Source organism: Balaenoptera physalus (genome assembly GCF_965194825.1).
Source record: "Balaenoptera physalus genome assembly, chromosome: 1".
NCBI classification, from domain to species: domain Eukaryota; kingdom Metazoa; phylum Chordata; class Mammalia; order Artiodactyla; family Balaenopteridae; genus Balaenoptera; species Balaenoptera physalus.
The window spans coordinates 140,002,610-140,015,811 of NC_138882.1; the positions used below are offsets into that span (position 1 = coordinate 140,002,610).

Below are 13,202 nucleotides of genomic sequence, written 5' to 3' on the forward strand. Positions count from 1 at the left end.
CCCTGACTGTATGAGTACAAATTCTCACCACCGTCGCCTTTCAGGATCCCTGCTCGGTTCCCTTCCCTTTTTCAAAACTGTACACTGAGCATGTTATTGTCTCAACACAACGTTTAATTACTTGTGAGTTTATTTTTCTAACTCCTCCCATTTCTCCTCATAATGGAAAGTACACTTATTAAAAACTGTGTTGCTCTGATGGTTGCCAGAGGAGAGGGGCGTGTGAAGTGGGGAAAACAGGTGAAGGGGATTAAGAGGTACAGATTTCCAGTTAGAAAATAGGTTAAGTCATGGGGATGTAGTATACAGCATAGGGAATGTAGTCAATAACACTGTACTTTGTATAGTGACAGATGGTAGCTAGACTTATGGTGATCATCACTATGTTGTACACCTGAAATTAATACAATATTGTAAGTCAATTATACTTCAATTTAAAAAATTTAAAAAAAAACTTTATCACACACCCATGTATATACCACCAAGACTTAGAAATACAGTATTACATATATAGTTGAAGACTCCTGTCATCCCCTCTCAATTCTATTCCACTCCTACCCTCTGAAGAGGTAACTATTCTTAATTTATTTATAATTCCCATACATACTTCTATCCTTTTATAATATAAATGTATAAAAAATTGTCTTGCACATGATTACATTTTGTATAGATGGCATCATACATGCTTCTATAATTTGTTTCTTCCCTCAACACTGTTTTTGAGATATATTGATAGTGATACAGAAAACTCTAGTTAATTCATTTAAGTGCTGTGTAACATTCCATTAAATGACTATACCAGAAAAAAAAACAAACAAACAAAACTGTGTTGCTAATCCCTGGCTCACTGCAGAGCTTGCAGATCCAGAATTACACTGCATTCTTTACTTTGTAGCCTGCAATCTATTCAGGGTCATTGAGAACTTCTCTTTCCCTATGTTGAGGTAAAGCACTCAGGGGAAAGTGCCTACCACCCAAACCCTGGAAGCCTGGGTTTTTGCTCCCGTACTGAAGTGCAAAGCTGCACTCATGAGGAAGACTCTCCTTAACTGATGATTTTCCATGGGGTCAAATCTCCCATTTCCCCTTCCATTCCCAATCATCCAGAAGGTGTCTAGAAAACCATATGTAAGGGTTTGCCGAAGCCTTCCATGTCAGCCTGAGGCCAGTCCCATGGAAGGGAAATGAGTTTGGAGAAAAGTGACATTACTTCAGAGGCACAGCTTGGTTTGAGTACTGCCTTGGGCTTAGCAGTAAGAAACTGGAAGATAGTGAGAAGCAAAAAGGTAAGGAGTTTGTCCCAGGGTAATGTCTGGAATCAGAAAAATGCAGAGACGTTATTTGTCTCCAACAACTTTTCTGCCCATACCAGCTGTCCTTTCCAGTTTACAAAGCACTTAAAAGAGAAAGCCGTCTTGCCAGAGGCTTTAACCATCTCCTGAGAAAATCTGCTTTCCTCTTGCCAAGTGTTCACTGAAAAACTGTTCATCTACTTACCCATTCTATGTTTCCTCAACAATAAAAGAGGGGCCTTTATAGAGGGGGATTGGTTCGAGATGGCGGAATAGAAGGATGTGCGCTCTCTCCCTCTTGCGAGAGCACCAGAATCAAAACTAACTGCTGAACAATTATTGACAGGAAGACACTGGAACTTACCAAAAAAGATACCCCACATCCAAAGACAAAGAGAAGCCACAATGAGACGGTAGGAGGGGCACAATCACAATAAAATCAAGTCCCATAACCGCTGGGTGGGTGACCCACAAACTGGAGAACAATGACACCACAGAAATCCACCCACTGGAGTGAAGGTTCTGAGCCCCACGTCAGGCTTCTTAACCTGGGGGTCTGGCAACGGGAGGAGGAATTCCAAGAGAATCAGACTTCGAAGGCCAGTGGGATTTGATTGCAGGACTTCGACAGGACTGAGAGAAAAAGAGACTCCACTCTTGGAGGGCACACACAAAGCAGTGTGCGCATCAGGACTCAGGGAAGGAGCAGTGATCCCATAGGAGACTGAACCAGACCCACTTGCTAGTGTTCGAGGGTCTCCTGCAGAGGTGGGGGGCAGCTGTGGCTCACTGCGGGGACACAGACACTGGCAGCAGAAGTTCTGGGACATACTCCTTGGTGTGAGCCCTCCCGGAGTCCGCCATAAACCCCATCAAAGAGCCTTAGTCTCCAGTGCTGGCTTGCCTCAAGCCAAACAAAGGGAGAGAACTCAGCCCCACCCATCAGCAGACAAACAGATTAAAGTTTTACTGAGTTCTGCCCACCAGACCAACACCCAGCTCTACCCACCACCAGTCCTTCCCATCAGGAAGCTTGCAAGAGCCTCTTAGATAGCCTCAGAGGGCAGATAGCAGAAGCAACAACTACAATCCTGCAGCCTATGGAACAAAAACCACATTCACAGAAAGATAGACAAAATGAAAAGGCAGAGGACTATGTACCAGATGAAGGAACAAGATAAAACCCCAGAAAAACAACTAAATGAAGTGGAGTTAGGCAACGTTCCAGAAAAAAGAATTCAGAATAACGATAGTGAAGATGATCCAGGACGTCGGAAAAATAATGGAGGCAAAGATTGAGAAGATGCAAGAAATGTTTAACAATGACCTAGAAGAATTAAAGAACAAACAGAGATGAACAATACAATAACTGAAATGAAAAATACACTAGAAGGAATAAATAGCAGAATAACTGAGGCACAAGAACAGATAAGTGACCTGGAAGACAGAATGGTGGAAATCACTGCTGCAGAACAGAATAAAGAAAAGAAATGAAGACAGCCTAAGAGACCTCTGGGACAATATTAAATGCACCGACATTCACATTATAGGGGTCCCAGAAGGAGAAGAGAGAGAGAAAGGACCCAAGAAAGTATTTGAAAAGATTATAGTCAAAAACTTCCCTAACACGGGAAAGGAAATAGCCACCCAAGTCCAGGAAGCGCAGACTGCCAAGCAGGATAAACCCAAGGAGAAACACGCTGAGACACATAGTAATCAAACTGACAAAAATTAAAGACAAAGAAAAATTATTAAAAGCAACAAGGGAAAAATGACAAATAATATATAAGGGAACTCCCATAAGGTTAACAGCTGATTTCTCAGCAGAAAATCTACAAGCCAGAAGGGTGTGGCATGATATACTTAAAGTGATGAAAGGGAAGAACCTACAACAAAGATTACCCAGCAAGGATCTCATTCAGATTCAACAGAGAAATCCAAAGTTTTACAGACAAGCAAAAGCTAAGAGAATTCAGCACCACCAAACCAGCTCTACAACAAATGCTAAAGGAACTTCTCAGTGGGAACACAAGAGAAGAAAAGGACCTACAAAAACAAACCCAAAACAATTAAGAAAATGGTAATAGGAACATACATATTGATAATTACCTTAAATGTGAATGGATTAAATGCTCCAACCAAGAGACACAAGCTCACTGAATGGATACAAAAACAAGACCCATATATATGCTGTCTACAAGAGACCCACTTAAGACCTAGGGACACACACAGACTGAAAGTGAGGGGATGGAAAAAGATATTCCATGCATATGGACATCAAAAGAAAGCTGGAGTAGCAATACTCAGATAAAATAGACTTTAAAATAAGGAATGTTACAAGAGACAAGAAAGGACACTACATAATAATCAAGGGATCAATCCAAGAAGAAGATATAACAATTATAAATATATATACACCCAACATAGGAGCACCTCAATACATAAGGCTACTGCTAACAGCTATAAAAGAGGAAATCAACAGTAACACACTAACAACAAAAGATCAGCAAGAGAAATTAAGGAAACAATCCCATTCACCATTGCAACAAAAAGAATAAAATACCTGGAATAAACCTACCTAAGGAGGTAAATGACCTGTACTCAGCAAACTATAAGACACTGATGAAAGAAATCAAAGATGACACAAACGGGGTTCCCTGGTGGCGCAGTGGTTGAGAATCCACCTGCCAGTTCAGGGAACATGGGTTCGATCCCTGGTCCAGGAAGATCCCACATGCCGCGGAGCAACTAAGCCCGTGTGCAAGAACTACTGAGCCTGTGTGCTCTAGAACCCGTGAGCCACAACTACTGAGCCCACATGCTGCAACTACTGAAGCACACGCGCCTAGAGCCCGTGCTCTGCAGCAAGACAAGCCACCGCAATGAGAAGCCCGCGCACTGCAATGAAGAATAACCCCCACTTGCCGCAATTAGAGAAAGCCTGCGCGCAGCAACGAAGACCCAACACAGCCAAAATAAATAAATAAAATAAATTAATTAATTTTAAAAAAAAGATGACACAAACAGATGGAAAGATATACAGTGTTCTTGGATTGGAAGAATCAATACTGTGAAAATGACTAAACTACCCAAAGCAATCTACAGATTCAATGCAATCCCTATCAAATTACCAATGGCATTTTTTACAGAACTAGAACAAAAAATCTTAAAATCTGTATGGAGACACAAAAGACGCCGAATAGCCAAAGCAATCTTGAGGGAAAAAAATGGAGCTAGGGGAATCAGGCTCCCTGACTTCAGACTATACTACAAAAAGCTACAGTAATCAAGACAATACAGTACTGGCACAAAAACAGAAATATAGATCATGGAACAGGACAGAGAGCCCAGACATAAACCCATGCACACACGGTCAACTAATCTATGACAAAGGAGGCAAGGATATACAATGGAGAAAAGACAGTCTCTTCAATAAGTGGTGCTGGGAAAACTGGACAGCTACATGTAAAAGAATGAAATTAGAACACTCCCTAACACCATACACAAAAATAAACTCAAAATGGATTAGAGACCTAAATGTAAGACCAGGCACTATAAAACTCCTAGAGGAAAACAGAGGAAGAACACTCTTTGACATAATCACAGCAAGATCTTTTTTGACCCACCTCCTAGAGTAATGGAAATAAAAACATAAATAAAGCAAATGGGACCTAATGAAACTTAAAAGCTTTTGCACAGCAAAGGAAACTATAAACAAGATGAAAAGACAACCCTCAGAATGGGAGAAAATATTTGCAAATGAATCAACAGACAAAGGATTAATCTCCAAAATATATAAACAGCTCATGCAGCTCAATATTAAAAAAACAAACAACCCAATCCAAAAATGGGCAGAAGACCTAAATAGACATCTCTCCAAAGAAGACATACAGATGGCCAAGAAGCACATGAAAAGCTGCTCAACATCACTAATTATTAGAGAAATACAAATCAAAACTACAATGAGGTATCACCTCACACTAGTTAGAATGGCCATTATCAGAAAATCTACAAACAACAAACGCTGGAGAAGGTGTGGAGAAAAGGGAACCCTCTTGCACTGTTGGTGGGAATGTAAATTGATACAGCCACTATGGAGAACAGTATGGAAGTTCCTTAAAAAACTAAAAATAGAATTACCATATGACCCAGCCATCCCACTACTGGACATATACCCAGAGAAAACCATAATTCAAAAAGACACATGCACCCCAGTGTTCATTACAACACTACTTACAATAGCCAGGTCATGGAAGCAACCTAAATGCCCATTGACAGACGGATGGATAAAGAAGACATGGTACATATATACAATGGAATATTACTTAGCCATAAAAAGGAACGAAATTGGGTCATTTGTAGAGAAGTGGATGGACCTAGAGACTGTCATACAGAGTGAAGTCAGAAAGAGGAAAACAAATATCGTATATTAACACATATATGGGGGACCTAGAAAAATGGTACAGATGAACTGGTTTGTAAGGCAGAAATAGAGACACAGATATAGAGAACAGATGTATGGACACAAAGGGGGTAAGTGGGGTGGGGGGTGGGATGAATTGGGAGATTGGGATTGACATATATACATTAATATGTATAAAATAGAAAACTAAAAAGAACCTGCTGTATAAAAATAATTAAAATTCAAATAATAAATAAATAAATAAATAAAGTAACTTTCACATACACAAAAAAAACCCCCAGAAAGTAAGACTTTAGAAGCTGAACCCTATCCCCAACTTGCCATCAGTTGTGTTACTTAGAAGTATATCCATGTCCTCTGTCACACTGTCCAGGACTACACAGGACTTCTTGGATAAATTTTTATATTCTCTCCTTGCATTCAATTCTCTCACACTATGAACTAGGTTTTATTATCTCCACTTTACAGATGGGAAAACTAAAGCTCAGATAGTAACTAGTTGAGATCAAGCCCTAAACAGTTTAAATATGAAGTCAGACAGTCAGCACTTGAACTGTTCTCCATAGTAGATCTTATGCACTAAGAAGTCAGGAACTGCCATAGTAATTACAAATAACATCCCTTAATGTTTAACAGGGCAATCAAATTCATGTATTAGTTTGATCTTCCCTTACACATCTACTAATATCTTGCATACAGTATACACAAAATATTGGTTGAATTCACAAATATTAATAAAGTTCACCGTATATAGTATCATCTTTCCCTATCCTACAGAAAAGATCTAACCTCAACCTCAGCTCTGGGTAAACCTCTCTGTGCTTCCATTTCCTGAGCTAGGATTTACAAAACATGCCTCTCAGAACTTTTTGCAAATTAAATGAGAAAATGAATATATATAACAGCACCTAGGGTAGTGCATTCAAGATAGAGGCAGTGGCACCCTATCTGCACTGGGGTGGCTCTCAAGTCAGTGCTTAAGTTAAATGCAAGTTCGATGCAGCACTATTGTAATCAGTCAGTGTTAATTTTCCTTCCTCAGTCTTAACCACCGCTTTTTTACACATAGCCACTCCCTTTACAGAACCTACAATGTAAGTCTGCCATTTTATGCAGACAGATCTCTGTCAGCCCAGGGAGATAGAAAAAAGGGCTAAGGCACATTTTACTTCTGGTTGCCTTTTCCCACGCATGTTATCCCCTCCCTACCACCTGAGGTTTCAGTGTAATTCCAGCCCCAGTACCGACCTGCAGTGATACTTTGTTTTATCGACTATCAGTAACAATAACAATAGCTACTATTTAGTGAGTACCTACCCACTTGATTACGGACAGTTTATATACACAATCCCTAATTCCTCCATTGCAGGGTTGCTAGAATTGTCTGTTTTACAAGCAATAAAATTAAGATTTAGTGAGTTTAAGCAATTTGCCCAATATAACAGTCCTTAAGTGGAAAAACCAGGATTCAAACCCAGTCTTTTGGTCTCAAAACAACACTGTACCATTATGCTGAAACACCATGGTTTATGTATAGAACAACCAAAACCTGTCTACTTGACCTAAATTCCCCAATAGATGTTTCCAGCAGGGAAACTGTCCTGTGGCTGCGATAACTGGTTCTGGAATTCAACTTGCATGTTCATTCCTTATACAATATGTGTTTCATCAGCATCATTAGGGTCTAACTTGAACGTTCTTCCAGACAGAGACACAACACTGATAGTTCAAATGCTTTTGATTTGCAACATCTGCTTCCAAATGAACATGCTGCTTCTCTTCTTAAACACTTTAAACGATCTGTTTTCTATGACAAAGTCTCAGACTCCCAGGATCAATCCCTTTGCCTCAGGACACAAATGCATTAATATCCTAGCTAGAACACCAGGATTTCTATGCTGATTCTTTTTGAAACATAGCATTCATGCAGCATGATAAAAAGTGTGTCTGTGTATGGGGGCAAGGGTGGCAACGGGGGTGGTTAAAGTATAAACCAAGAAATCCTGTCAGATCATGTTTTGGTGCAAATGTATTATATGCTTTCCATATTCTTTCTCCATAACTTTTCTTAAAAGTGAATCAGAAGGTATAATTCAAGCTTGTCATCATATTCCCATGAGCGCAAAAATAACTTATATTTCTAAAAATATTTTTGAGCCTTTTAATATACATTACAAATATTTTAGACCAATCACATTTTGTTGGTGTAACATATTTACAAAACAAAAAATATATTACAATAAATATGAACGAAACAGTGAATCTGATCAACAACGAGCTCTGTCACAACCAGATATTTAAAAGGAATGCGAAAACCTGTTGGTCTGCATATGTTAAGAGTTTTGAGATGAATAGGGGTCCAGAACTATAATGTATCTGGAAAAGAGATAGGGAACATCCCAAATTTAAGTTAGGTAAGATTCTTTCTCATTGCTAATTACATAATGTTTAATGATGTTTTAAACTGTGAATATTGATGAATTATCCAAACATGATACAAAGCTAATATAGTTCTATCATTTCAAAATGTATGTGACATTCACATAATATCCTTTTAATTATTATCATTATATACTGTAGTTCACACAATATCTACAAACGTGAATGAGAAAAAAGTCACAGCAACATGTCTCACATTCCAGTTTTAAATAAGACAAGCACATACTGCATCAAACATTATTTTATAATATGTTAATAAATAACACCTAGTTTTTTATGGTTACTTTGAACAGTTTATAGCTGTATATTTAAAAAGAGAACATTGTAGGTGAGTTTCACATTGTCAGCAAAAGGTAAAATAAATAATGAATCTTTATAACAAAAAAAGAAAGAAAGAAAGGAAAGGAAAGGAAGAAAGAGAGAAAGAAAGGAAGGAAGGGAGGAAGGAAGGAAGAAAAGGAGAAAGAGAGAAGAGAAAGAACGAGAGAGTTGTATACAGAACATAAAGTATTTTTGACATGCTGCTTTTCTGGTACAGTCTGCCACAAGAAAATGAAAATAGAAACAAAAAAATGATTGTCTTTTAAAAACAAGTTTTGAAAGCTTTTTACCATACTGAGCACGAACCTTTTAAGACTAGCATGGAGATCTTTTTTGCCATCTGCTTTGCATATATATCCTCTGCACACTGTGTGTGTGCACACCCAAAGAGATCTACTAAAGTCACAGGATAATAACAACTGCTTGCCCCTTAAAATGAGAAACAGCCAAAACACTGAACTGAAATCCAACCAGTCTGAAGTCTACAAAGGTTTCAGTCTTGCTTTACTTTCACAGATGTCCCCGTGTGACTGTTGTTCCTGTGGACCCCCAGCAACTTTTCAAACAGTAAACCCCACTGTAATAATCCAAGGGGTCCAATTTCATCAGGTGGGAAAAGGAACCTGGTTCCTAAAAAAGCCAGTCCTGACAAGCCATCGGACTCAGTCTGAAGGGAGCTCAGCTCTCTCGCTGCAACTGCCCCTGTCTGGTTACTAGTGGTTAGCGTTGTCGTCTATTCTTGTCCCACAGCTACTCACAAACCCGGAGGACAAGGGGGTCCATACTACACATGCTTCCTGATCGACTGTGAATGCGCCAAACTGCTTCACAACATGCTCCCAGCAAAGAGCATTTTCTCTGCTAAGCAAAAGGAAGAGCATTAAGCCTAATGGCAAAATTAGAAGTTTCTTTCCAATCAGGTTGTTGTTATGGTATTAAGACTTTTTCTTCAAGCATCCAGTTTTCTAAAGGGAAAAGAAGGTAGCAGCCCAACTTTCTGAGCAGGAATACAGATTTCTACACTCTCAGAGTCCCTATTTTTCTTTAAGCAGCATTTTCACGAAATTTTAGCTTATCCAGGAAGCGTTGGTAGTAATCACTGGATTATAATATAATCACCTCCCACGTAATTCAGGTTCTTTTACATCTGTTAGTCCTCTTGACCAAAAGAAGTATAAAGTATTACGCTAGAGACCATGGTAAATTTCCACTGAAAAAGATACTTGGTGCTTGTGTTCCTGGAGTCTATGCAAAGCCATTGCTCAAATTATATCTTTCCAAGAAAATATGAAAACCATTTAAGTCCACCAGGTAATCTTATTATTATAACTTTTGCTCATCATCCTATCCTCGGACACTGAGATGGGTGCTATGCCTTTGGTGACCTCTATTTTCCATTCCCCCACAAAACGCTGAGTAGGCTCCCCAAAGGGCAGGCTGGAATGCTGTAAAACTCTGCAAGCTCATCTGAGTAAAAGTTCCTCTCCTGCTTTGGACCTTTTATGGTGGGGATCTGAGGAAACAAACATCCACATTCCTTATCAATGAGGAATTAATTTACGAGTAACTTAACAGTTAAGTACTGGATACACGTTGCTGGAGTTTTTTGGTTCACCTGTGAAAACCTCAGAACTGTGACACACACTAAGCATTAGCACAGGTCTGCAGCAGAGATGGAAAAGCTCATAAATTAATACAAGGGCTTTTGGCCTTGATTTTCAAATTCAGACCAGGCATCATTGAGCTCCATGAAAATCATCTTTGCATATTGTTCATAAGGTTGCCCAGTAGCCTATAGAAAAAAAAAAAAAAACAACACACACATTAGATACCACAGACCAAAGTTTTATTTCTATTAAATTTTTCACTGCTAATATGTGGGCTCTAAGGAATTGAAATGTTTTTCTATTAGGCCATTTCTCTTTTTACAGCCCCATCTACATGCCCCTAATTACTATGACCTCCCCAGAAAGCCCTCCCCCTAGGGATTCACATATGGTAGTAGTGAGCAGTCACTGAGTAGGTAATAGAGAAGCTACTGGGCAGCACAAAATGTATCTCCATTCTCCAGAATTATCTACCACATGACAAAGGTTCATGACTGCCTATCTCCAATTGATTGGCTATATTTTGAAAAACCCATTTCCCCATTTTTTTTTTTTTATAAATTTATTTATTTTTGGCTGCGTTGGGTCTTTGTTGCTGCACACGGGCTTTCTCTGGTTGCGGCGAACGGGGGCTACTCTTCCTTGCAGTGCTCAGGCTTCTCATTGCGGTGGCTTCTCTTGTTGTGGTTGTGGAGCACAGGCTCTAGGTGCACGGGCTTCAATAGTTGCGGCACATGGGCTCAGTAGTTGTGGCTCACGGGCTCTAGAGCGCAGGCTCAGTAGCTGTGGCTCACGGGCTTAGTTGCTCCACGGCATATGGGATCTTCCCAGATCAGGGATCGAACCCGTGTCCCCTGCATTGGCAGGTGGATTCTTAACCACTGCACCACCAGGGAAGTCCCCATTTTCCCATTTCTAAAAAAAGTTCTTGGAGACCAATAACATAGGCATACAGTTTGTGAATTTTTCTGGGCTGTTTCCCTTTCTCTTTGATTCATTGAAACACATTATTTCTTTACTACTATTCAGATTAGTCACAAAAAGTGTGGAGAGATGAAAATCAAATACATCAAATTCAAGTATGTGTTCCCAAGCAGGACTTCAGTCACAGCCTCACATCATAGGACTGGTATAGTCAGTCCATAAGACAGCAAGGGACCGAATTCTGTCAGGGAGGTTTCTGTGTATTATGCTGATCTCAACTGGGCCATCCAGTAGTTGAAGTTTCTGACAATGTGCAGCACGTATATGTGTATGTACTTCAATGAAAACATAAACTGGCATAATCAATATAGTGAAGTGTTTAGTTCCATTTTGAATATTTTGTTAATTCTCACCAAGTTTGCCAACTACGTTCTAAAGCTTTTTCACTGTATAATCCTGGCTATATATCCTGCTGTATCTCTACAGGAGAACATTTTCCTGTCCAGCTCTTAGCCCACCTGTAAGTCAAGACACAGTTTGTATCTGTTCCCTGAAAATTAGTCAGTGGTGAACCTTACACCTAAGGAAAGCCCCCATTCCATTATTTGTAATATATTATTTGATTCCTTTTTTTCTGTTTCATAAAGCATAACTATTTGTTTAAATACCTTTTTTGAGCCCATGGGATTTATTTTATCATATAAATGGTCTAAGCAACAAGTTGAAAGTATGATGCTTTGACGCATACTTGTAAACTAATGACGGGAGGACCAGGCAAGCGGTGGGGGAGAGCAGGTTGTACTCACTTTATCTGGGTGCACCACCAGCACAGCCTTCCTGTACACCTTCTTCACCTGCTCTGGTGTGACCAGGTCTGCCATGCCAACTGGTTTCCACTTAGTCTCCCCAGCCCATAGCATGGTGTGCATCGTGGACAGAAGTGCTCTGATATTTCTCTCTTTGCCTTCAATCCATTCCAGAATCTGTAAACACAGGGGCAGTTAAGAGATTCAAATGCTTTCGAGTCCAGAGGGTCTCCACTGTGACTCTGGAAACCCCTCCTGCTCCAGCAACATCGAGTGCCTGCATACTCCAACCCTCCCTCTACCTGCTTTGCTTCCTCCACCCCCTACCTTGTCTTTCTGGTTAACTCTTCATCGTCCTTCAAGAGCCTGCTCAGGAATCTCATACTGCTCTGCCTTTGAGAGTCTGAATACCTTCCTTCTTCTCTGGCTCCCCGTGAGTTAATTACTCAGTCCTAAAGCATAAACTCCATGAGTGCACACACCATGTCTGTCTGGGTCCCTGCTATCTGCTCCGTCTAGTATAGTGACACAGAGACACTAAAAAAAAAAAAATCCCTTGGAAAAAAGAACAAATTTCTCCAGGCTAACTTTTAAACATGCTTCTATCATAATATGTGGGACACTTTATTGTCATCATGTGTTTGTCTTTCCCTGCCATTAGGCAGACCTGTTTGAGGAAAGGTAGTGTTTTTTATATATCACTGTAACTCAGAAATCAAATAGTATGCCTGGCATGGAATAGAGCTCAAAAAGGTTTGTTAAATGAATACATTAAGTCATTCATTCAAACTATGAGCATTCATAGTTTGAATCTTCATAGTTCGAACAAATGAGATGATTAAATTGAAGGGTTTGTAACAATGCATCAGCATTTAGCACATAACAGAAGCTCAGTCAAGGCACATGATGGCTACTCTCCCAAACCATTTAATACCCCATACCAACTAAATAACCAAGCATGGTTTAAAAGACACAAATAACTTTCTTTTATAGAAAACTGTCAGAGTTTACCTAATGAACAAAGGTTCTTGAGATGGAGCACAAGGTTTTTGGAAGGAATATAAAACCTTTTGGATGTTGTATGAAGTGCAAAGCAAATACAAACAAAGGATCCTATATTGTACTCCAAATAGTATCTGTACATCTTCAACAAACGTTCAGATCTGTAGGGAAATTATGCCGAAGAACAGTGGTATATTTTTTCAAAATGTGTAACACTGACTAGCTGTACCACTCCTGATTTTGGAGTAACAGATTAGACCCTCATCTTCCAGGCTGTTACAGGGTCAGTATATCTCGTCATGTGGACATTCAGCCTCTCTGTCTGTGAAGAGCAGTCCACTTGCCTTGATCTTCACAAACTCTTTCACTATCTCACACCATTCATCAA

The 13,202-nt window shown here is 39.7% G+C and overlaps 1 protein-coding gene across 7 annotated transcripts in view; it reads right to left on the reverse strand.

Annotated features, from left to right (window-relative positions):
- Positions 1-7,862: 7,862 nt before the first annotated feature.
- DNAJC6 (DnaJ heat shock protein family (Hsp40) member C6) overlaps positions 7,863-13,202 on the reverse strand; it is a 166,132-nt gene continuing 160,792 nt past the window's right edge. For all 7 annotated transcript variants that reach the window (XM_082453394.1, XM_082453397.1, XM_082453392.1 and 4 more), the window contains 2 exons: positions 11,813-11,989; positions 7,863-10,267 (listed from right to left, as the gene is read on the reverse strand). In XM_082453394.1, the coding sequence (XP_082309520.1) occupies positions 10,166-10,267; positions 11,813-11,989 (279 nt within the window). In that variant the 3' untranslated portion in view covers positions 7,863-10,165. The remainder of the gene's footprint in view (positions 10,268-11,812; positions 11,990-13,202) is intronic.